A 26,028-nucleotide genomic window follows, 5' to 3' on the forward strand; every position below is an offset into this window, starting at 1 on the left:
ACTACATAAAGCCAAGCGTTTAGACATATATACACTCATGACTGTGTGGCCAGATTCTGCTCTAACTCCATCTACAAGTTTGCAGATGATACCTCTGTTGTAGGCCATATCTCAAACAGCGATGAATCGGAGTACAGGAAGGAGATAGAGAGCTTAGTGACATGGTGTCATGACAACAACCTTTCCCTCAATGTCAACAAGACAAAAGAGCTGGTCATTGACTTCAGGAAAGGGGGTGGTGTATATGCACCTGTCTACATCAACGGTGCTGAGGTTGAGAGGGTTGAGAGCTTCAAGTTCCTGGGGGTGAACATCACCAAGAGCCTGTCCTGGTCAAATCACAATGCCACAGCCAAGAAAGCTCACCAGCACCTCTACTTCCTCAGGAGGCTAAAGAAATTTGGTTTGTCCCCTTTGACACTCACCAACTTTTATTGATGCGCCATAGAAAGCATCCTATCTGAATGTATCACGGCTTGGTACGGCAATTGCTTTGCCAGGACCGCAAGAATCTGCAGAGAGTTGTGGACACAGCCCAGCGCATCATGGACACCAGCCTCCCCTCCTTGGACTCTGTCTTTACCTCTCGCTGTCTTGGTCAAGCAGCCAGCATAATCAAAGACCCCACCCACCCAGGTCATTCTCTCTTCCATCGGGTAGAAGATACAGGAGCCTGAGGGCACGTACCACCAGACTTAAGGACAGCTTCTACCCCACTGTGATAAAGACTATTGAACGGTTCCCTTATACAATGAATGGATTATGACCTCACGATCTACCTTGTTGTGACCTTGCACCTTATTGCACTGCACTTCCTCTGTAGCTGTGACACTTTACTCTGTACTGTTATTGTTTTTACCTGTACTACATCAATGCACTCTGTACTAACCCAATGTAACTGGACTGTGCAATGAATTGACCTGTATGATCAGTATGCAAGACAAGTTTTTCACTGTACCCGGGTACCAGTGACAATAATAAACCAACACCAATACCAAATCTCCTTTTGCGACTGGGTATTACATTTTGCTTGATTCTGCTCCTGCAAAACACTTCAGAGCAATTGCTACGTTAAGGCGCTATACAAATACAAATCAGAGACAAAAGAAATTCTGCAGATGCTGGAATCTGGAGCAACAGACACAAAAAGTGCTGGAGGAACTCAGCAGGTCAGGCAGTATCCATGGAGGGAAATAAACAGTCGACGTTTCGGGCCGAGACCCTTCATCAGGAGTGGGAAGGAAGGGGGCAGAAGCCAGAATAAGAAGTTGGGGGGGGGGGGAGGGGGAGTACAGTTGTTGTTAATGCCAAATACTGGGGGAAATCGTACTCACATTCTTAAAATATCTTTGAATGAACAATTCTCTTAAGAGTTTTAAAAGAGCAACAAAACTCCTCCCTATACCTGCGCATAAAGCTGTGATCTCTCTTTTCCTTTAGCTGAAATATCCAGCAGTTGCTGAGGTTCCTGAGATAAATCAACAGGGTGCCCTGGAACGGGGAATGGAAAACAGCTGCCGACTTTAGCTGGGCGCCTTGCGGGGATTGGGGAATTTTCTCCACAAGAAAATCCGGCCACGTTGGGATGATCTTTACTTCTCCTGGGCGGCGAAAGTAAGGCGGAGATCGCCGATCGTAATTACATCTTGCTCCAGCCCGCCGGTCCGCTCGGAAACTTAACGAAACGCCGCGGGATTGTGTGGCACTTTCACAGACATTAACAAGGTGAACAGAAACTTTATTCCAAACTCTCCGTCAGCGCCGCAATCGGGTAATGTTATTTCTCATTACTTTGGAAGCAACTCGAACTAATCCGCGTTGCTTTAAAACAACAATCGCACTTTAACTGTGATTTTATTTTCGTATGAAACCAACCTTTCAGGCAGAGTATTTGTTTTAATGTTTAGCGATTTGTAGAGAGAGGCGATTGCACCGATATAATTGCATCGAGACTTGCGGGCTCAAAAGTTAGGGAAGTAAGTATTGGTATAAAATCCAGATTTCTCACTGGCCTCAAACGTTAATACTTTGTGCCAAGGTGATGTAATTGTAAAAATTCGTGCAGATGATTATTCCTTTGAGTTTCGATTTACAAACACAGCGGACCCATTAATACAAACTTTGCAATAATCGTTCATTGTAACATTTATCTTGGCTCCCTTCCAGTGGCGAGGAAGTCATGTTTTGTAGTTTCCGGAGAGAGAGAGAGAGAGAGAGAGGGGGGGGGGGGGAGATGACGGTTTGAGATTGAGAAGTTTTGAGCAAGGGAATGGTTGGGAGGACAAAAGGTGGAGGAGAAAGGCCTCCTTTCTTTGGGGGGCGGAGTGGGGGGGAGAGAACGGGACGAGGAGGAAGTCGAGGGAAATAAAGCCAGTGAATTCACCTCTCCAGAATCCCATCTGTTGATCCTGCATTCCTTTCTTATTTTCAGGCGACTGACTTCCCTGAAAAAAGTTGCTGTGTATGATTTTGCCAACAAGAGCTAAGTTTAGTCGAGTTTAGAGTCGCCAGTTGTCCAGAACCGGGCCGAGGGAGAGCTGTTTATATTCAGCTGCATTTTGTTGCCAGTAAATTGCAACCAACTGTTGGCAATCGGACTGGGATGCAGGCACACGTCACAGTACAAGGGGGGGGGGGGGGGGGGGAGAGAATGCAGATGTGCCCCTAGCACAGGCAATGCATTTCCATTCCGCAACCCTGTCCTATTTTAATGGTTGTCTTCACAGTTTGGAATTTTCGTAACATGGGGAATTACTATGGACAGCAGGTTATGTGTTGTGGAGGAAAGGGTTTTTGAAGCTCATGACTTGAAAAACGTAAGAAAGAGAAGCAAGAGTAGGCCATTCAACCCCTTACGCCTTGTCCATTCTTCAATAAGATCACGGCTGATCTTTCTGTGCACTAATCCCGGAGACCCTGATCCAGCTAATATCCAAAAATCTGTCGGTCTTTGACTACTTAGTGACTGAGCTTCACAGACCTCTTGGGTGGAGACTCACGACAATCTGGATGAAGAAGTTTCTTTTTACTGAGCACTGAATGGATTACCCCTTGTTTTAAACCTACCACCCCTGGTTCTAGATTCCTCAACCAGAGGAAAGCTCATTCCCACATCCATCCTGTCAAGCTCTCTAAGAAATTTGTATGCTTCAATGAGATCAGCTCTCATTCTTTTAAAATCTAGAGGGCGTACAGCTTTTCTACATATTTCTCCTCATGGAACAAACCTAGCATCCCAAAAATCAATTTGGTGATTCCTTGTTGCATCCTCTCTATTGCAAGCATAGGAGGACTAGAACTGCATACAGTGTTCCAGGTGTGGTCTTACTGGGTCACTACGTTATAGCAATATGATGTTTTTTACCCTTATGCTCAAATTCTCTTGTATTAATGAGCAACATACCATCAGCCTTACCAATTTCCTGCTGTGATTCATGTACAAGGAAGCCTTGGTCCTTCTGAACACCAATACTTTTCAGTCCTTCATTTTTTTAAAAAAACATGTTTTCTACCAAAGTGGATAAACTTGCATTTTTCCACGTTACGTTCCACTTGTCATTACCTTGCCCATTCAATTAGTCTGTCAATATCTTCCTGAAGCTTCCCTGTGTTCTCCTCACAACCCACGTTGCCAGTTTTGTATCATCAGAAAACTTGGATATATTACACTTGATCCCCTCATCTAATTCATTGATATAGATTGTGAAGAGCTAGGGTGCAAGTACCAGCCCCATCCCATTAGTTACAGTCTTCCAGTCTGAGTTATTTTCAGACTGGAAGACTATAACTAATGGGATGGGGCTGGTACTTGCACCCTAACTCTTCACAATCCATATCTTCTCTGGTTCTGTCTAATCAACCAATCTGATGTGCTTTAATTTTGTTTAATTACCTCCTGGGAAACTTTTATCAAAGTTCCTCTGACAGTGCAAAAGCCAAGAACCAACCTTGTAGATTTTTTGCATTGTTGATCAAGTTTGCACTACCTCTGTGGGGATTCACTCAGTTACCCTAAATCCATGGAGCATTGGCATGAACAGAATTCAGAGAGATTTTTAGAAAGGAGAGAAGAAAGATTTGCAATTCTGTAGCTTCTTTCATTGCTCATCTCAAAGTACTATGGCCAAAGGTATACTTTTAAAGTACTCTTCTGCTAGGGTAGGCTTCACACTACTTAGCAAATTAGGACTTTGCACTCACTAAGCATCAGATTGCAGGATTACCTGAAAGCAAAGACTGGTGTATATGTTGCACCTTTCATGTCACTTTCAGGACATCCCAAATGTTTTACACTCAGTGAAGTACAACGGAAGTGCAAGTTCTGTTGTAATGGAGGAAACACGGCAGCCAGTTTGCATGTGCAAGTTCCCACGAACACCAGCATGTTAATGGCCATATAATCTGTTTTAGTAATGTTAAGAGCAGGATAAATATTGGCCAGGCCAATTGGGGATAGCTCCTCTACTGTTCTTTAAAATACTGCCAAGGAATCTCTTCTGGGAGAGCAGATGACAGTCCGGTTTGACATCTCATCATAAAGGCAGCACCACCAACAGTGCAGCATTCACTCAGTGCTGCGTTGATATATCAGCCTTTTTATCTGTTCATGGACATGGATGTTAATGAAATGGCTGGCATTTATTATACACCATGAATTGCCACTTGCTGGGCCATTTCAGAGAGTAGCGGGGGCAACCGCATTGGTTTGTCTGATGATGCACATGGACCTAACTGGATGAGAACCAGAGACTTCCTTTCTTGATTTACTTAAAGGGACCAGATGGATTGTTTGGAGCTAAGAAACACAACCTCTGATGTCGTGAATATTTTTTCATAACTAATTAGTGAGCCAGGCCAGTTGTTCGAATTGCCAGTGGTGCCCAAGAGTGTTGCAAGCCTGCCCAGCGCAGATACAGTGTTTCACAAAGGGGAGAGTGGTTCTAAACTTTCAATGCCAGGCACACCATCTTGGTGCTACTTCTCCTCGAAGCAGCTCCACTTAATTTTATTGGAGGCCAACTCCTAATTAATTGCGAAACTTAAGTTTTCGGCATTGTTACCTCATTGGTGAGTAAAGTCAAAAAATGAAGATCAACAATGTGAGATATAAGAAAATGAATGTAGTATTGACCCAACCTTTGGATGTGGCCTTTGGGATTCCATGACGCCAACAATGGAATCAAAATAAAGAAGAACCCATCTGATAATTATTACTCTGAAGTGAAAGGAATGAAGACTGATTGGCTGCTGAAAAAGGCCAAGGTCTCATCTCATCAGATCGTGACCTTAACTATTATGGTAAAAGGACAAACACTTGACAAAGACACAGAGAAACCGGCGCAGGCCAAGCACTCTAAAACTCATTCTGCCATTCAGTAAGATCATTGCTGATCTGCGACCTTGGCTGCATTTACCCTTTAGTATTTGATCCATAATTCTTGTTACTTTTACCCCAGAGAAATCTATTATCTCAATATTGAAAGCAAAAATTGGCTCAGCACCCACAATATTTTAAGGAATATGTTCCAGATTTTCATCATCCTTTGGGGGAAAATGCTTCCTGATTATAGATATTAAATGGTCAATATCTAATTTTAAGATTATACTGTCTTCTTGATACCTTGTTGTAGTGGAAATATCTTGAACAGATTATTTCTCAGTTTTCTTAACCATATTTGTGAAGTCCAGCCTCATAATCTGACAAGCCCCCCCCCCCCCCCCCCCCCACCAAATCATCTTGGTGATATTTTTTCTTCTCACACCTTGTGACTTCCCTCACCGACCAGTTTACAATGTTATAAAAACAGAAAGTGCTGCAAATATTCCACAGGCCAGACAGCATCTGTGTTAATGTTTCATGTCATCAGAACGTTTCTGATGAAGGGTGTGTGACCTGTAACATTAACCAGGTTTCTCTAACTATAGATTCAGTTTGACCTGCTGAGTATTTCCAGCACCTTCTGATTTTATTTCAGATTTCCAGCATCTGCAGTTGTTTTTTTCATTTTGTTTTTGACTCTATCCTTTTCACAAGGTGTTTTTTGTGGTGTTGATGGAGGAGATGCTATCCATTCAGACTTCCCAAATTGAACTTCATAATTTGCCGCAGTGGGATTTGAACCCACAGCCCCAGGGTTGCTGGTCTGGTATTCTAATCACTCAGCTGCCATACACGTATAAGTGCCCTATTCTTGGGCATTGGATTATTACTTCCATGCAAGAATTTTATTTACTGTGATCAGAACATGATAATAGTTTATTTTATTTTGCATATTTATATTTAATTTAAAAGAAGATTCATTATAGATAAAGAATGAAAGATGACTGATTTATCATGGATTACACAAAGCAGTTTTGTGAATGAAATCACTTTTTAACATTCAAAAAATTCACTGTTTTTATTATCTTATTTTCTCTTCTCAGAGGAACTACCAAAAATGAGTGTCCTTCCACCAGTTAGAAGAGACCGAATTATACCAGAGCTGCCCTCGGTAAAGTAGGCTTTTGCTAATGTTTGGACCATCGTTCACACTTTTCTAAATCTGTTTATGTATATATAAAAAGACACAGTACAAGAAATGGCCGAACAATAACGTGTTCACATTAGTATGCATGCAGGATTGTTGGAATCAATGACATTAGTAATGCAATTAGCTTTCTGATTGGCTAAACTCCAACTCATCAGATGATAAAATGGGATAGATTCCAGAAATTTAACTTTTTAAAGGACACATAATACAGTGTAAATCAGATTCACTCAGCCATGGTGGGAGTTGCCATCCATATTCCCTTATGATATAAACAAAGGTCTTTCAGCCTGTTTGAGCCTATGCCAGATTCCATTCCCCGAATAATGTTCCCTGTAACCTATTCTTCCCAGGTTCCCATGATGTCCCCCAGATTCTACTACCCACCTCACGAGGGGAAACTTAGGGTGGGCAGCTAACCTACCAACCTACCCATCTTTGGGATATTGGAGTAAACCAGAGCACCTGGAGGAAACCCACTTGGTCACAGGGAGAACATGCAAGTCAGCACCGGAGGTCAGAATTGAATCCAGGTCACCAGCAGTATGAAGGGGCACATACTAGCTGTGCCACTGTGCTGCCTTGATCGTAAAGTCCTCGATTCACACAGTAATAGCAGGAGCTCCATGAGGTTATTTAATTGGTTAATTTAACAGACATCTCGATAAACACTAGGAACTGGTGTCCTCAGATTCTGCACAATATGCACAGTGTGTAACTCTCTTGAAATTTGAATTTTAAGAACAGAATCCAGGCATTTTCAATACTATATTGCATGAGTGACAATCAAAAAGTTTATATATACACCTTGTGACTGTATAAGCCTGTAAGTAACCTGTCAGATTATATCTAACAATGATGCAGGTAATTTTCAAATTAGCTGAAGTAAGAATGTCTGCGGAACTACTTTCTCTCAAAAAGGTGGCGCAGTACTGTGTCCCTTTCTGTGAATGCCAAATTATCAGCAGATATACAGCCATGGTGCACCACATCTGGTCCAGGGAATGTTTCTGTCCAGCCTAAACAGCATATCCTTGCAGTTCTGCTTTTGCAACAATGACTCGCTCCAGTGCCGATAGTCTCCAGGACAGCCTCAACAAAATAAGTAGCCTGTGACATCATCAGGGAAATGCCTGGGCACCAGGAGACAATCTGTGCAGGCTGCAGCTTAAGGTCTGAGATGGAACTTGACTTCCCCCTTTGTCTGCTCTGTGAATATGAGGCCTAGATCCCCACTGCCCTCCACAAGTCATGCTCCAGAGCTTGGGACCCACCCAGTGTTCTGCTTTGATCAACAATCTGTCTGGTACTGGCACCAGAGGCTAGAGACCCAGGGACAATATCAGGCCCACTCTGGTTTTCTGAGGTTGAGATGAGATCCCAGTCCATATCCAGCTCTGGACCTCAGTGTACAGTGCTGGTGGACACTGATCTGGAAAGGAGCTCCAGAGATATGGTAAGTGGACCAGCCTGGGGGCAGTGAATGAGGCAGCAAGGAGACAGCAGGGGAGCAGTGAGAACCTTGAAATGTGTGTCTTCAAAGATGAGTTAAAATATTGGTATCATGGTTAAAATGAAACATGTTTCTTATCTGTGACCCTGGAAGTGGTTTGGATTGTCAATATGATCTGCCTCTCAAAAGAAGTTATGCACCACTGATGTGTAGCTTATGGATTACAGGTGGCAAAAGGTGCTTATTAAAAGAAGTGAACTGTCATAATCAGCTTGTAACGTCAATACACCATATGGAATTGAAATATATGTGTTTGTGTAAGGAATGTGTTACAAAATACTCCATGTTACAAAATGCTCCACCTAACAAATCCCAGTGCTAGGAAAGAACTTAGTTTTTTTTGTTTCATTTGATATTAGGATTTCAGATGATCATATTATCTATCTGGTGTCAGAGACTGATTTACGTGCCTGTAAATATATTCCCAGGTAAACCACTGAGGCTTCCTACATTGAATCAATTAAACACAGTGGATAAAGAAACATTACATTTAACATCAATACACTTCCATCTGCTAATATGTACACCATTTCAAGGAAGCGGATTTGTTAGTCAAATGTATTCTGCAATGGAAATGTTGTATTTTACTTTAAAGCAACCATTTATAATTAAAGCCAATTTACTAGTCCAAAACACTTGGTCAAATGAAGCCTTGACTAAAATTTTCAGATTGAAACACCAATATCTTTTGTAATTCAGCCATGCCATTACTCACCTTATCTTGGTTAGCATCTTCTCTTCATGCTGACAATGCTAAAAGTGATTGGGTTTCTGTTAGTGTTGCAACAAGCAATTGGGCCCTATAATTCTGGAATAGCAGTCACAATCTCCCCTTTAACAAGAAACTAGAGTATGTTTAAATATTGGAGTTCATGTATATACATATATCAAATGGATCAAGTTAGAAAGGGTGTGTGTTACAAACATGATGGTAGATTTGCCTATGCTTGTGCTGTTGTCTGTGATTGATAGAAATGCTCACTGTTTATAGCCCCAAATGTATCTGGGTGAAGGCCCCAGAGGTTCGGGTGAGGGGGAAGGGGGAGAGGGATCCTGTGAAACTGCACCTCCAGCAAGATTTTGCACTTTCAGGAGAGGAAAAAGAAAAAGAAGCTAAATTACAAAATGTAAGAGATAATTGAACATTAAAGAAGACTCACAGAGTCCAAAGGAAGAGTTGAAAGCCTCTCAAAGTTTGGAGAGAATGCTCAGCCTCTGTTGTCCTTGTTTACGAGGTCTTCATCAGTATATATTTATAAACTGTTACAAGTAATTTTACAGCAACTAAATTAAAACAACAAATCTTAAAACTAATCTGTCAGTATAAACACAAACCTTTGAATTACTTCTCTTTGTTGTTAAGAGATCGATAGATTTATGGGTATTAAAGGAATGGAAGGATATGAGGATGGTACAGGAAAATGGCGCTGAGGTAAAAGATCAGCCAATGTCTTATTGTGTGCCAGAGTGGCCTTGAGGGGCTGAATGGCCTACTCCTGCTTCCACTTCTAACATGGTGAAAATAATTAGTTACCAAAGCAGCTGGGAAAGGAGTTTTGGATGATTGTGTCAAGCACTCATGCAACTCAGGTCATTCACAATAATTTCAAGGCTCTTGCTTATATTCACACAGAAAATGGCAATGTTTAAAATTAATCAAGAAAATTAAAAAGCCCAAAGATTTGGCTTAGTGGGTGGCAAAATGTTAACTGCACCCATTGAGAAGTTCTATAGGTCTGAGCATGAATTGATTTTAATGATCGCCAACAGCAATTTTACTTCAGTCACAATACATTGCATTTGCAAAATAACCTTGGCTTTCATTCACATTTAGAAAAGTTTGGAATGCTTGATCAAAGAGCTGTTTTTGGCACTGTGGTTCTTGTTGAGACTTGTCACTCAAAAGGAAAGCTTTTCTCACTTACTAGAAGGCTCCTTATCCTCCATTGGCACGCATAAATTTAGCTGTCTTATTACAGCCAAGGCTATTTATTTTTGTGTGGTCTGCCAGTTAGCCATCTACAGGCTAAAAAGCATCAAAGCTTTGGAAATAAAAATAACAACACATGCTGGAAATCTGAAATAAGAATAGAAAATGTTGGAAATATTCACCAAGTTGGGCAGCAGCTGTGGAAGGAGAAACAGAGTTATCATTCTGGGTCAAAGACACTGTCAGCTTTTTTGAAAGAGAAGTTGCAGTGGATTCAACAGTAAGTGGGGTGGTGGTGGAGGCAAATACGTTGGTCAAGTTCAAGAGATTGTTAGATAAGCATATGGAGGAATTTAAAATAGGGGGACATGTTATATAGTCTTAGGCGTGGTTTAAAGGTCGGCACAACATGGTGGGCTGAAGGGCCTGTATTGTGCTGTATTGTTCTATGGTTAAAAAGCTGCAGGTGTTAGCCACCTGAAATAAAAGTGGAAAATGCTGGTAATGTTCAGCAGATCAGGTAGCATATTTGGCCTGAAATGTTAACTCTTTTTTTCCACAGATACTGCCTGACTTGCTGAGGCTTATCAGCATTTTCTGTTTTCATAACGTCAAAGTTTGAACAGAATTTAGTATCATAGGTTACTATTCCAATTTCTCAGAACTGTATTCAGAATAGGATATGAATGTACAAAACCTAGAGATTACAATCTGTACAACTGTTAACCATGAGTTTCAAGGAGACCCTTGTTTGTCATAAACCCTTAATATAATCCTGAACTGCATTTTTAAAGCTTGTTGAGACATTTTGCTGATATGACTAGCAACTTGATGGAGCACTGGGATGGTTGAGCAGCTTTTAAATGGATTAGAGATATTGAAACCCTGGTACTTACACAGGAGTCAGTGGGCAATGGATTGGTGCTGGAAGATCCCTGTAAAATGGAGGCTGCCACAATAATGCCACTAAATTTGGTGGCTAAAATGTGCGCGAATGGTGGTGGACAATTAACAAAAAGTGCCTGTCAGCAGAAGACACTGTGAACAATGACTGAGCCAGAACAATGAAGTGCAAGGCCTGCAGAAGCTCAACAAGTTCTCACAGAGAACACATAGCAATCTTCTTTCACATAGCAATCATATGGAAATAATATGTTGATATAAGACAGCATTTATACTGCATCAGCATTATGGAGGGACTGTGGTAATACCTCTTTGACACAACTCATTCATGAATTAGAATAAATTGGTTGCACTGATTCTGAACTCTAGTCAGAAATTTTTAACTCTGTTTATGTAGAATGAATTAGAAAGATTGAAATTGGTGATAATGAAGGGTTGCTGAGGACAGCATTAAGAACAGGTGTTCAGACCATGTCACTGTGCCCATTAAGACAGGACTAACCTTCAGGTGACAACTAATTACTTTGTTGATTGTAACTTGCATTTAAGCCCATTGCACCTGTTTTCAAGGTTGCAGAGGTATTTCAGGTGCCCCCTCCACACTTTCACTGTTTATTTCCTCAGTGGCATTAGATATCTGTGAACATATTGACTACATTCCTAGGGGAAGTGTTAGTAAAGTGTGTGTGAACAGAAAACAGATTATGAATGGAGATGATTTAAATATTCTCTCTCAATCTGCTCAACCAGTTATTTCCTAATTTGCATAATGTTGAATGCTTCTTTCCAATGTTATCACTTCTTTCTTGAAGAGATTGTTTCAGTTAACCTAAAAGAGGCTTGTTCATGTGGCCACTCTTCTTGTGTGAGTGCAGGTGGTGTGTGTTGGCTCTTTGTTCAACTGAGGAGAGAATCAGAACCCAGCCTAATCCTGTCCTCATGTAATGAACAGCGCCTTTGTTGCGTTTTTAGTCTGGTGGTATTGATTTGTTGCTCCCTTCAGCTCAACTCATTCAGTCAGGTTTAGTTGAAGACTACCTTCAATTTTTAAATAAGAACACCACTTTACTGTGATTTGACACTTTTTGCTTTTTCAGTGTTTCACAAAAGAAGCTGCCCTCCACACACAAGATGTATTCAATCCCAGAGTGAAGCGTGCCTGCCACAATGACCGGACAGGAACAGTTGGGTAAGTCCCTTCTAAGAACTTGCAAGTACCCCTCATGAATGGAGGTGACCTATAAACATCAGAGTAAAAGTAATTCTATCTCTTGAATTTGGTGAGAACAAATCCAGTGGTTAGTAAGTTCTTATCAATGAATATTTTAGCAACCAGCAGATTGCTGTAGAATTGTTTGAGGGGAAAAAAAAGTCTGTTGTGAGATCTCAGGAGTTGTTGTTGGGGTGATGTGCCCAGTTGATCTCAAAACATCTTAATTCTGTTACATAAACATTAGGTGAATTAATTCAAAGTTTAATTACTTCCAGATTTTGACCAACTTTTTCAAGTGTAATTATTAACTTTCACTAAGGGAATACAAACACTCTAGTCTAGGTTTTCATACTAAAGTCAAGTTTATTGTCGTATGCACAAATGCAATGAAAAACTTACTTGTAGCAGCATCACAGGCACATAGCATCAGATAAGCAGCATTCACAAGAAAAACAAATTATACTCAATTTTTTTTTTACAAGAAAGAACACCATAAGGAGAAAAAATACAAAGTCCATATTAGTGCAAAGTGGTTACAGTGTTGCTATACTGAGGTAGTGATTAGGGTTATGCAGGTTGGTTCAAGACCTGAATGGTTGAAGGGAAGTAGCTGTTCTTGAACCTGGTGGTATGGGACTTCAGGCTTTTGTACCTCCTACCTGATGGTAGCCATGAGAAGATGGCATGGGCCGGATGGTGGGGATCTTTGATGATAGATGTTGCTGCCTCCTGTAGATACTACTAACGGTGGGGAGAGATGTGCCTGTGATGTATCGGGCTGAGTTCACTACTCTCCGCAGCTTCTTGCATTCCTGCGCATTCAAATTGCTATACCAGACCACAATGCATCCTGTCGGGATACTGTCAACAGTACATCTGTAGAAGTTTGTTAGAGTGTTTGGTAACATGCCAAACCTTCTTAACCTTCTAAGAAAGGATAGACACTGGTGTGCCTTCTATGTGATTGTATCTGTGCTGGGCCCAGAACAGATCATCCGATATGTTAACGCCCAGGAATTTAAAGCTGCTGACCCTCTCCTCCACCAATCCACCAAGGTGGATAGGTGCATGTTCACCCTCCTTCCCCTTCCTAAAGTCAACAATCAGCTCTTTAGTTTTACTGACATTAAGCAAGAGGTTGTTGCTGCACCACCACTCAACCAGGTGTCCTATCCCACTCCTGTACACTGACTCATCACCACCTGTGATTCGTCCAACAGCAGTGGTGTTGTCGGCAAACTAATGTTATTTTAATGCCTCGAGTTAAAATAATGAGAATCAGAAGTTTTAAGCCCTGATTCGGGATTTTCTGTTCTTGAAAAGGTGATGCACGTATTTCAAGCTTGTTTTCTAATTTTTATTTTCAGAAGGTTACATAGAATGTTTTGCCAATCACTTGAATTACGTTGAAGAAACTTGAACTTTTGCAGTAATCATGTAGACTTCCTGAGTACTTTGGCACAAAGCAAGAGTCTTGCAAGGAAAAGATAGGTAGAAATACGTGCGCTAACATTAACTGGAGTGCACCATTGGCAGAGGTGAGGAAACCATGCTCACCATTGACTTTGAGGTTGTATTGACCTAACCATCTCGGTGACGTGGACTCCTTTTGTGAAGCTGCCTCAAAGGCGTTTCTGGTGTACATGTAGCTAACACCAGGACTATCCTTACAGCTCATCATATTAACAATTTTGTTATGGACCACAAATCAAGAAGGAAGGAAAAGCAGTTTTTAACCAATATTTTAAAGAGCATAAAATAAAGGATGCACTAGATTACGATCAAAACTGGAACATAATAAGTTTAAAAAGATAAATATTTATTATTTTGAAACAATTATCTGATGGAACTACAAACGATGTGTATAAGATGGGTTTTGCTCAGACCAGGGAGTTTGCTAAGCAGTAATTATGGCTTAGCGTGCTATCATTAAAGATTCACTAATACCTTCTTAAACAAAATGCAATATTTTAAAGGGATTTTACAGCAAGGTTTAGGTTACAGCAAGGTTAGTTTACTCACTTCTCTTGATTGAGGTGGAAAAAGTTGCAAACAGTGCACTTTGGATGAGAGCTGGATTACTGACGGAAACTTTGGGGTTTCCACAATGTTATACTTGTCTGACAATCCTGAAGTTCCAGTCAATTTCGTAGTGTAATGACAGTGAATATTATTAACTGATTGCTGCTTCCACAAAATTGAGACCATTATTTAATGAAGGAAATTGGTGTTATAGTTCGAAAGTAGACTACACACTAAAGATTCCTCTTTTTTTCCTTAATGGTTCCTGCAGAGCCGTTTGTTTTTCACATACTTAAAAGTTACTGGATCTGAATTGAATACTGAAACTTCATTGTTTTCATAATCTGGCCCTTTGCCATTTGTTTTTCCTCATTAAACGATATAGACTGACTCAAAAGTCAAGTGTTTATTTATGCACTGTATCAATGAAACTTGCACCAAGCTGTTATGTGGCACTGTGACACATTTAATTATTGGCTTATCCAGTCCAAGTCTGTTGCAATTACGTTAAACACTTTTTATTTCATGTCAATCTAATCGGGGGCCAAGCAAAATCCAAGTTTGATAAAAGAAATGTAAAATTCTCAACTTGGCCTTTGTACTGTATAGAGGGATCAGACAAAATTTATTTTAAAGTCTGTATAGACATCATTGGCTAGCTGACATTTATTTCCTATCCTAGTTGTTTAAATAGCTTGCTAAACCATTTCAGAGGGCAGTTACATTTGTGTGGGATTGGAGTTACAAGTAGGCAGATGTTAGTGAATTGTTTTTTTAATAATTAAATTGCTTCATGGGCAGATTTTCTTTAGAGACCAGATTTCTTGCTGAAATGAACTTGTCACATAGGAATTGAATTCCTGACGAGAGGCTTTCACTTAGCATGAAGAACAACTGTTTATTAGTCTTTCCAGGACCACAAGATTAGTAGCAGGAAGTGTCCATCAAACCATAATAGTAGATTGCAGGGGCTTGGACAGATACTTTAAACCTTCACTTGCCACAGGTGAGATGCCAGATGACTAGACTGCAAATGTGGTAGTGTTCAAGAAGGACAGCAGGAATAAACCAGGTAATTACAGACCCTTGAACCTATCGTCGGTGGTAGGTAAGTTACAGGAAAACAAAAATTGAGGAACAGAATTAATCTGCACTTGGAAAGGTGGGAATTAATCAAAGACGATCACCATGGTTTTGTTAAGGAAAGACCCTCGCTGACCAATTTGATTTAATTTTTTGAAAAGGTAACAAAGGGTATTGATGAGGGCAGTACGATTGATGTAGGGTATCTGGAATTCAGTAAAGCCTTTGACAAGGTCCCGCACGGAAGGCTGGTCTGAAGCGTTAGAGCTCATGGGATTCAGATCAAGTTGGCAAATTGGATCCAAAATGGGCAGGAGGCAGAGGTTGATAATGGATTGTTGTTTTAGTGATTGGAAGCCTCTGATCTGGGGTGTACCACCGGGATTGGCGCTGGGACCCTGACTGTTATAAACATTAATAATTTGAATGTGAATATGGGATATATGATTAGAAAGTTTGCAGATGACACAAAAACTGGTGGTGGTGTTGAAGTTGAAAGGTTTTCATAGGTAACAGGATAACATTGAGTTGGTAAAATGGGCAGAGCAAGGCCAGATGGAATTTAATCCTGATAAGTGTGAGTTGATGCATTGTGGGAGGATGAATAAGGCCTGGTTATACACAATGAGTGGTAGAGCCTTGGGGACTGTTGAGAAAAAAAGGGACCTCAGTGTACAGTATCAAGGATCCAGGACATAGAATATAAGAACAGAGGCTATGGTACAACTTTATAAAACGTTGGTTAGGCCACAGCTGGAATACTGTATGCAGTTCTGGTTGCCACACTATGGGAAGGACATGATTACACTGGAGAGGGTGCAGAGGAGATTCACCAGGACGTTGCCTGGGATGGAACATTTTGGTGATGAGGAAAGACTGGATAGGCTGCGTTAATTTTTTCCTTGGAGCAAAGAAGACTGAAGGGGTCATGATTAAGGGATACAAACTTATTTGGGGCATAAATTGGGTAGCCATGTTCCCCATAGCAGAGGTACCTTTAAGGTAAGGGGTTTAGAGGGAACCTGAGGAAGAATTGCTTCACCAGATGGTGGTTGGAATCTGCAATGCATATCCTGAGAGAGGTGGTGAAGGCAGGTACTTGCACAACATTTAAAAAGTATCTAGATGAGCATTTGAATCGCCAAAGCAGAAAAGAGTCTCCCCAGATCACGAATGACCCTGACTTCGAAAATCTGACCTGACGCAAATTCTCCCATGCATTTTTAAAGCATTTTTCAAGCTAGTAATAACAATAAAATGTTTCATGGTATTCATTAATGACTGGATACAGTATATACTCCTTTAGTTTAATTATGGGTAGCATTAGGGTGATAATTAAATAAAATTAAAGAATTATAGAAAGTGTATGTAGAGAATATGGTATGGGTAGCTATAGAAAAATGATGTATCTGATTTGCGGACAGTTCTCAGGAACGTAACCCTTGTAACTTGGGGATTGCCTGTACTGGAAAATGGGATTAGCACTGGATTCTTGATGGTCTGTTCTGTATGACTCCATGACTCTCTGACGTAGCGTTGGTGGTTAATTGAATTGCTGTCCTTTGAGGTGTGGGTTTTGTTCAGTCATTGGCAGTTCCCTGCATGAACCTGCAGAATTCCCTAAATCTGGCTTCCAGGTATATCTAGCAAAGTGCATTCAGCAGCTTTGGGTTGCTGCTAGCTAAGTGAGAGCCGTACTTTAGAAATCTTGAGATACTACCATCACAATGACACCAATATGAAAAAAGATCTACAAACAATTTATCCTGGCTGCACTGATTTGTCCCGTTTATACTGTGGGGAAGATTCCATCAACACCAGCAGCGCGCACAAAGAATCAAGTGCACCTCAATCACATGCTTAATGTCAAGCACTTCAACATTGGCCAATGAAAATAAAAACAAAATGCAGATGCTGCAAATCTGAAAATGCTCAAAATACTCAGCAGGTCAGGCAGCATCTGTGGAAAGAGAAGCAGAGATCATGTTTCAGGACAAAGGCAAAAGGTTCTGTCTTTTTAAAAAAAAAATTCCAATCTGGAACTGTTTCCTTTTCAACAGATGGTACCTGACCTATGGAACGTTTCCACTATTTTATGCTTTTATTTCAACTTTGGCATACTCTATAGTTAGAAAAAATTATATCCACTGGTTGTAGCATTTGTGTAGGTGGTCAACCAGTGCAAAGTGGAAAGCCATCCATTAAGCTGCTTCTCATTGTTCTTTGTGAGGAAAACCATCTGATCTGGTTTCCTTATCCAGTAATTGAGAGCTGCCACCATCAGCAAATGCACTGTTAAGTAGATATTGTTCAGATGCTTCTGAGGGAATAAAGGGTGTGGCCAAACAGTTGTAAAATTTAATGTTGCCACAGTTTCCTAATCATGTGTTTTAAACCATTCTAAACAGGCAGCCTAGATATCTCTAATACCCATTCTTTTACCCTCATCAGTTCCAGTTATCATTGCCAAGGGTTCTGAAGTTAGGCCACACATATAGCCAGTGGCAGAAGATAATAGGCTGGTGGGTGTCTTACAGCAGTGGCACTCTTAATAGTATACCAGGCAGGCACGGTGGTGTATTGGTTAGCGTAACGCTATTACAGTGCTAGCGAGCCAGGTTCAATTCCGGCCGCTGTCTGTAAGGAGTTTGTACGTTCTCCTCGTGTCTGCATGGGTTTCCTCCGGTTTCCTCCCACATTCCAAAGACGTACGGGTTAGGAAGTTGTGGGCATGCTATGTTGGCGCTGGAAGTGTGGTGACACTTGCCCCCAGAACATTTCACTGTTTTGATGTACATGTGACTAATAAGAAATCTTATGCATGCTAGCAAATTTCTCTGTCAGGGCTGAGGGTTGATGAGGCTAAATCAGCAATGAACAGAGGCTTTAACCACTGGGCCTCCTCTTAGTCGAATTAAGAGTAACTTACACAGCACTGAAGTGTCTTTTCCTGAAAGGTTTTTCCCCTAATTAGTGCTGGGTTTGCATCCCAAGAACCCTGCTGACTGAAATCTGGATGCACTCTGCATCCTATGATTCAAATCTGGCTGTACTCTGCACTCCAACTGAAATCTGGCCGCACTCTTCTTCTCCTGTCTAGAATTTGTCTGTACTCTGCATCTTCCAACTGAAATCTGCCCGTGCACCTCCCCCCAACTGAAATCTGGCTGTAGTCCATGTCTTTGGACTGAAAAATATTCACCTCACAAGTGACTGAAGCAGATTTAAAGAAAATGCTTTGACTAATGTCTGAAATGACAGCAGTTTCCTAGAGACCACAGTATCTTGATTTGTTTCCATTAGGGGTGGCCTGTACCTTCCATATATGTCTGTCAAAGTGAGCTAACTGAAGAGGAATGTGGCAATGTTGGAGGTTCTGGCACTGCACAGACAGAAGAGGGGTGGGGACTGTGAGGAGAATCTTTTATTACTTCACTGCCTCAGGGTATTGTAATCCTTGAGTGTGTGTCTCAGCAAGAACAGAATAAATCTGATTGTGGGAATTCAGCATCTTCCCATGGGATTTTAACCCTGGTCTCAGTAGCTCTCAACAAACAGTGGTTTGGGTTTGAGATTTTCCTTTGCTTCTTGAGGATCTTCCTCTAATTCTGGTTGGAGTTTTGTGAAAGGGACTGAAGTTAAACCTAAAAACGGTTAAACCAGCCCCTGCAGGAAGTCCCTGATAAGCATTCATATGACTCGGATATAGAGGGGGGCAGGGACACCTTGCAGTAGAAGTATCCACAGCCCTGGGCTAGAAGTGAGTATGTGTCTGAGTTTCTTTAATGTTACTGCACTAGACCTAGAGAGAGCTAACATCCTTTATTGAGAGCAGAGACACGAGGTTCTGTGGATGCTGGAATCTGGAGCAACACACACAATGCTGGAGGAACTCAGCAGATCTGGCAGCATCTATGGAGAGAAATAAACAGTCGATGTTTCGGGTCAAGACCCTTCATCAGGACTGGAAAGGAAGAGGGCAGAAGCTGTTCGAGTAACTTCTGGTAACCCCACCCCCCCCTCATCTCTCCCTTTTTTTATTTCTCCTTTGTCTTCCCTCATTCCTGTGGCCCTATCTCTTTCCCCTTCCCCCATCCTCATGACCTGCCCATCTATTCCCCTCCTCCTTCCCTTTATTCCATGGTCCACTGCCCTCTCCTACTGAATTCCTCCTTCTTCAGCCCTTTGCCTCTTCTACCTATCACCTCTCGGTCCTGATGAAGGGTCTCGGCCCAAAACGTCAACTGTTTATTTCCCTCCATGGATGCTGCCTGAGCTGCTGAGTTCCTCTAGCCATTTTTGTGTATTACTCCAGATTCCAGCATCTGCAGAATTTCCTGTGTCTCCACCTCTCAGCTTCTTGCATCTTCCTGCCCCCACCCTCCTACCTTCCCTCTCTCACCTGGACTCTCGTATCACCTGCCTGAATGTACTCCTCCTCCTCCTCCTCCTCCTCCTCCTCCCCTGACCTTATTCCTGCTTCTGCTCTCTTCCTTTCTGGTGCCGATGAAGAGTCTTGACCCAAAACATCAACTGTTGATTTCTCTCCATAGATGCTGCCTGATCTGCTGAGTTCCTCCAACATTTTGTATGTGTTGCTTTATTGAGAGCAGCCATTATCAAACTGAAGAGCAGTCTCTGGTATAACAATTTTGGAGATAAGACCACATTGCACATTTCATTCTTAACTTCCAATTATCATCTCAGTGTGGATGGCATAGCTTTGGATGCTGTGCAGTCAACATGACTTCTTGAGCAGTCCCTTAGGGTTAAGAAACAAGATGCTGGAGGAACTCGGTGAGTCAGACAGCATCTGTGGAGGGAATTGGACAGTCGACAAAGGGTCTCAACCCACAGTGTCGACTGTCCATTTCCCTCCACAGATGCTGCCTGACCCGCTGTTGCTCTGGATTCCAGCATCTGCAGTCTCTTGTCTCCCTTACAGTCAAGAATGACCTACTTCCACTCCATTTCTGTGGGATGGGTGGCTGGCACTGCCACAGGTGGGACAGTGGGTGCCAGAAAACATCAGGAGAACCCCCAGCCACCCACCTGGTGCCACAATGTCAGCAGATCAGTCTCCTCCTTCTGTGGGCGAGCTGGTGGGTCCCAGCTGATAAAGGCAGATCATTACTGTGGGAGTCAGAGCTACTCACTTGGCCTCCATCTTTCACTAGGGAAGTTCTGCTGACTGCAGAGAAGCACTTGTCTGGTTTACTCATGAGCAGGGACCTTCTCAAGGTACTACAACTGTGATAATGAGGAATTAATGATGTATCTTTGGTTTCGAGCTCCCTGCTTCTGCAGAGTAAATGCATGGGATAGCTGTGCTCTGTAGACAGTTGAGTCCATAAGTCACAACAGGCACCAGCATCAGAGGAAAACTGAGAGGAGATGGGAGGAATATTTTATGATAATCTAAAAATAAACTTTAGAAAAGTAAAGAGCAAATGCAAGAGACATGTAAAGTTGAAAGAAAGAAATGCTGGTTGTTCATGAAAAGGAACAGAGGTTCATCTTTTGAATCCTTGCCAGAATGCTGTTGTCACTGATGAGAGGTCTCGACCCGAAATGTCGACTGTTTATTTCTCTCCATAGATATTGCCTGACCTGCTGAGTTCCTCCAGCATTTTGTGTGTTTTTCATTGCATCGAAGGTGGAATGCAATTGGAGCTCGTTAGACTTAACCAATACTAACTATGAAAACAAGCTGTAGTTTGCACCAGCCAGTTGATGTTCTATATGGGGACAAAATAGCCATTTATTTTGTTTGCATGTTTGTACCTGCCCATGCTCCATTGATGGGGGAGGGGTGTTAACAACAATGCAAGAATTTGCACATTCTTTAAGTATCAATCATTGTTCAGTCGGCTTGTTCTGCAGAAAGCTAATACTTTAAACTCACTGCTGTCTGTGAACTTGCCAACTAAGGGATCAGGCTCAGGCTGTGAGCACTTCTGGCTTAATTCACGCTCCCCCAGGGCCACTTCAATTAAAGCCTCAAAAAGCAAAATCACTACAGATGCTGAAAGTCTCGCATAAAAACTGAAAATGTTAGAAACACTCAGCTGGTAAGGCAGCATTTGCGCAGAGAAACAGAATTAATATTTCAGGACGATGACCTTTCATCAGATCTGAAACATTAGCTCAGATTCTTGCCCCACAGGTTTAGCCTGACCTACAAGAGACTTGTTATTGATGGAAAAGGTCTCGGTCACTTAGTTGATGCCAGAAGACTGGTTCACCAATATAGACCTTGCCCCAGATCCCATAAAGTATATCACAGCAGAAGTAACTGCATTAATAAAGTTAAAGACAGTTGCGAAGGGGAGAGGGTGGTTGGAAAGAAGAACTGGAGTACAATGAAGGAAAGGAGCTTGATAGAGTGCAATAAAGCAGGGTGACCATCACTTCATAAGAAAGGATAAAGTGCAATACATGCCTTTAAAAACAAGGGATGTAGTCTGGCAGTTTGCATGGGCAGAGCTTGTTTGGGCCAAACCTCTCAGGAGGCCCTGTTGACATGTAGGGTCTTACTACGAGGGCCAGTACGTTCCAGTAAGGACAGGTTTATTTTTGCAGTTTTTTTTGCAGACTCTGCAGAAAATAATTTATAAAGATGGTGGTGGTTTGGGGGGAGAAGATACTTGTGTTACCCCATTTACCTGCTGATGGTTGTTGGGCCCATGTAGGTCAGGCAGCAGGAACTGGTTAGGCAGAGTGAACAACCTGGCATCTGTAGTGCAGAATCAATGACTTCCCTTGCTCAAAGAGGGAAGGGAGCTAGGGTGGCTTGTGGATCATATCACTGCCGCGAGCAAGACTTCCACTCCTCCCCCACTGCCATGCTGGTGGCTTTGGACCCCAACCATTAAAATGCTGTTTGCTTACAGCCATTTTCCAAGGTCTAGGACTGGATCTTTCTAATGGAGACACAAGAAACTGAAGATGTTGGAATCTGGAGCAAAAAACAGTCTGCAGGAAGAACTCGGTGGGTCGAGCGGCATCCTGATGCAGGGGTTCGACCTGAAACATCAACAATTCCTCCTCTTTCCCCCACCCCCCACCCAGATACTGGTCAACCTGCTAAATTCCTCCAGCAGATTTAGTTGCACTGGATCTTTCTAAGTTGAGCCTGAGTCAAGCAAGCAGGGACAGTGGTCACCCTGCTCTTTCTTCAGCTGAATATTCTTCCTAAAGTGTCATAGAGTAGATGATGAAAATGCCCTCTAAGGCTGTTCTGTACCTTTATTAATATATTAATTTCTCAATAGAAGCTTCCTCAGTTTAATTGCTATCCTCCGCAGAGAAATATGCAATAATCCACCTCAGCTAATCACAGTTTCCTGTGCCCAGGAAGATTTCACTCAAACTAACCCCAGGCTCTCCTCACTCTTTGCAAACAGTGTGAAACTATTGGATGTAGTCCCTTGCCCTAAGTATCTCAAAGCAGAAAACAATGTCCTCTGATGCTGTACTGTATCCTCCATAAAATGTTGGTTCCTCACTATTTTTAGTAGAGACTTCCTCAGTTTAATTGCAATCATAGCTAGCCTAATCCCAGGGTTAGGTATAGGGTGAACATCACAGCTTGAAAGCAGTCTCAGCTTCATCTTATGTGCGCACACAGATTCCTGCATGAGTCACTAAAGAACATTAAAAAAAACCAGAGGGCATGCATTTAAGGTGAGAGGGGGTAGGTATAGAATAGACATGAGGGGTATGTTTTTTACTGAGAGTGGTGAGTGACTGGAATGCATTGCCTGATAGGGTGGTGGATGCAAATTCATTGGGTGCTTTTAAGAGTGGTTTGGATGGGTACATGAATGAGAGGAAAATAGAGGGATATGGGCATTCAGTAGGTAGGAGGAAATAGCTATGTCGGCACAACATTGTGGGCTGAAGGACCTGTTCTGTGCTGTACTGTTCTATGTTAAATAGAGACAGAAGGAGACCAGTCAGGCACATCACTGCTCCGCCATTCAACAAGATCATTCACCTTGGTGCCACGTTCCTGCACTAACATCATAACCTTGATTACCTTAAAATCCAAAACTGTAATCTCAGTCTCAAGTATACTGACTGACTGAAGTTCCACTGTCCTCTAGGCTCGTGAGTTCCAACCATTCACTGCCCTTTTGGTGAAGAAATTTCTTCTTGCCTTCTTCCTGAATGGCTGACCCTTTATTTTAAGGTTATGGCCCCTGGTTTTTGGCATACAGTCAGTGAAAACATCAGCTCCCCTTCTACCATGTTAAGCCCTATATTTCAATGAGATCACCTCTCTTTCTTCTAAACTCATAGCCCAGTCTGCAAATCTTTTCTCGTATGACAACGTGCCATCTCAGCAATGTGTCTAATGGGGCTGGCACAAATACACAATGCAATAAAGGACTGGGGCTGGATTTTTGTAGATCAGGATTATCATGACCAAATAGGGACAGATAATCACTCAATGATAGGGAGGAGGGAAAGAGGAGATGTTGGCCCATGAGTGAGAGAGAAAAAAGAAATCCTTAAAAAGCTGATGAAATGGAAGATAGTAAATGATTATAAGAAGGACAGGGATTACTTCTTTTCAGGCTTTACACATGCAAGTTGCCCATAGCTTATCTAGTCATGCAAAGGAATTCATCCCTAGTCACATGCACGAAGCATACGGAATTATCCAAAATTCAGCTTCCCGGACTTCAGTCCTGCTCCTCCTACCAGTAGAAATACCCTAATAAGCACCTACCTGTCAGAGCAGACAGCTTCCACCTCCCTATTGCTGTCAGGTTTCCTGAACCCTGGAAGTCCTAGCTGGCACCTATTACATTTAAAGTTGATTATTGACTGCACCATTGGTTGCCTGATTGAAATGTGATGAATACATAGGACACAAACCCAGACTGTAACCTTCTACAGTAAGGGTGTCAGCAGGTGCAGAAGGAACCTTTTGGAAGACATTTCCTGATTTATCATCTGTAACTTGTACTCCCAGATCTCCCACCTCCCTCCACCAACCCTGCCCTGCCTGTCATGGCAGTGGATAATGTCAGGGCTAATATTTTTTGGGTTATTTTAGGCATCCAGTAAAGCTTCTCATGTGTAAATAAATAACGACACAAATTCAACAAATGACCATGGAAAAATGACATAGGCAATCCATAAGCCTTGTTCAAGCAGAGTATCAAGATTAGGAAATCGCAGGAATACAGCCATATCCAATCACTCCAAGCAGGCACCCCATTGTTAAACAATGGGGACCTCCATCCTCTCCTTTGCTGACGATCTCGTTTATTATTTTCATCCTTCTGTTAACAATCCAAGTGAGATTTACAACCTTATAAGAAATGAGAACAGGATTGCCATTCACTAAAATCACTGTAAATCTTTGACCTCAACTCCATTTTTCTATCTTTTCTTCATGATCAAAAGTATTCTGTGTAACCAGCACTATTGTTACTCTCTATGGCTCAACCACACTGACCAAACACGTAGCATCACCCCACTGACCCTATGAGAAATGGTAACATTCAGTCACACCAAGATGCAGAATCTGAATGCAATTAAGGTTTGGAATTTGGGACCAGTTCCTCCAAATGAGTGTGTGTTCCTCTAACGTAAATCTTACCAGATTACTCTTTAAAAAGTATCAAGTATTCAAATAAAACAAGTTTCTTTTCATATCTGAAGGACAAACCTAAATTAGTTAACGTTGACTAAACGGCACCAACTGGTAATTCGGTCTGCTCACTGTGACTCAGCAGGGACAATGTTTGAAACTCAGTACAAAGTGACGCTCAATATGTTGACTATATAATTATGGATATATTTACTGAACCTATTACTAATTAGGCAACAGAAAACTGCTTGCTCTTTACAAAGTACAACAGTATAGGGCTTATGTTGAGTTTACCAATATCCATTGAGTTCACACAGATTGTGTTGAACATGTTGAGTTTACCAATATCCATTTATAGAGAAATTGGTTTGGATTATACAGAGCACATCCATTTGCTCAGCATTAAGGATTTTCCAATCTGATATTGAAGCTTGATTAATATGAGGTTGCTAAGATAGCTCTATGCACAATATTTTTGATGGCACGTTATAATATGCTTCAGTTCAGATGTAGCTAGGTAACTGGGCCTTGTTCATACAAACCCAGGAGCTGTTGTCACATTGAGCAAAGGTTAAAATAGGGAGGAAGAGGCTGGAAGGTAAACACTGTGTTTTGTTTTGTTTTGTTTTGGAAAAGAGAAACAAATATGCAGATTCTTAAATAGAATGAAAGCCTATGCCAGAGGTATTGGTTTCTGACTCATGAATCTCTCATATCTGATACAAATTAAAAGTAAACATGCTGAACATTGCCAAGAGTAACAGAGCATTTACTTTTGAGTTACAGCAAGTTGTGTGACATCTTTCCATGAGGGTCCAGTGCCATTAGCAGCACTCTTATGGGAAGACAGCTTAAGACAATCAATAAGCAATAAAATGGTGATTGCTTTGGTCACCATGGCTATTAACATAATAAATACCTCAGTACAGTTTTCATCCATTTATTAATTCAAATTGTAATGGTGGAAAACCTTAACGATTTGTTAGAAATACTAAACAGAAATTGTTGCAATTATATTTATGAAATTGCTGACATGCCCAGATATTCACCTTTGTATCTGAAGTGTTAAATGTGTGATGTAATGGTGTGTGCATGTTGTCCCCTGCAGAGGAAATTCAACCTATTGATACTAATTTGTTCAAAGATGAATTTCTCCCCCAGAGCCACCAGTGAGGTTATTAGCCCAATGCATTGTTTCAACTATCCAGGAAATATTTTTAAGTCTAACTG

General features: G+C 41.6%; 1 protein-coding gene across 2 annotated transcripts in view; it reads left to right on the forward strand.

Annotated features, from left to right (window-relative positions):
• The first annotated feature begins 1,433 nt into the window (after positions 1-1,433).
• Positions 1,434-26,028, forward strand: part of rab34b (RAB34, member RAS oncogene family b) — a 46,794-nt gene continuing 22,199 nt past the window's right edge. Inside the window, exons 1-3 of one of the 2 annotated variants that reach the window (XM_052035799.1) lie at positions 1,434-1,771; positions 6,424-6,491; positions 11,971-12,062. In XM_052035799.1, coding sequence (XP_051891759.1) covers positions 6,438-6,491; positions 11,971-12,062 — 146 coding nt within the window. In that variant the 5' untranslated portion in view covers positions 1,434-1,771; positions 6,424-6,437. The remainder of the gene's footprint in view (positions 1,772-6,423; positions 6,492-11,970; positions 12,063-26,028) is intronic. The other variant, XM_052035798.1, reaches the window with a different exon arrangement.

This window comes from Pristis pectinata, chromosome 21 (genome assembly GCF_009764475.1).
Source record: "Pristis pectinata isolate sPriPec2 chromosome 21, sPriPec2.1.pri, whole genome shotgun sequence".
Lineage (NCBI taxonomy): Eukaryota > Metazoa > Chordata > Chondrichthyes > Rhinopristiformes > Pristidae > Pristis > Pristis pectinata.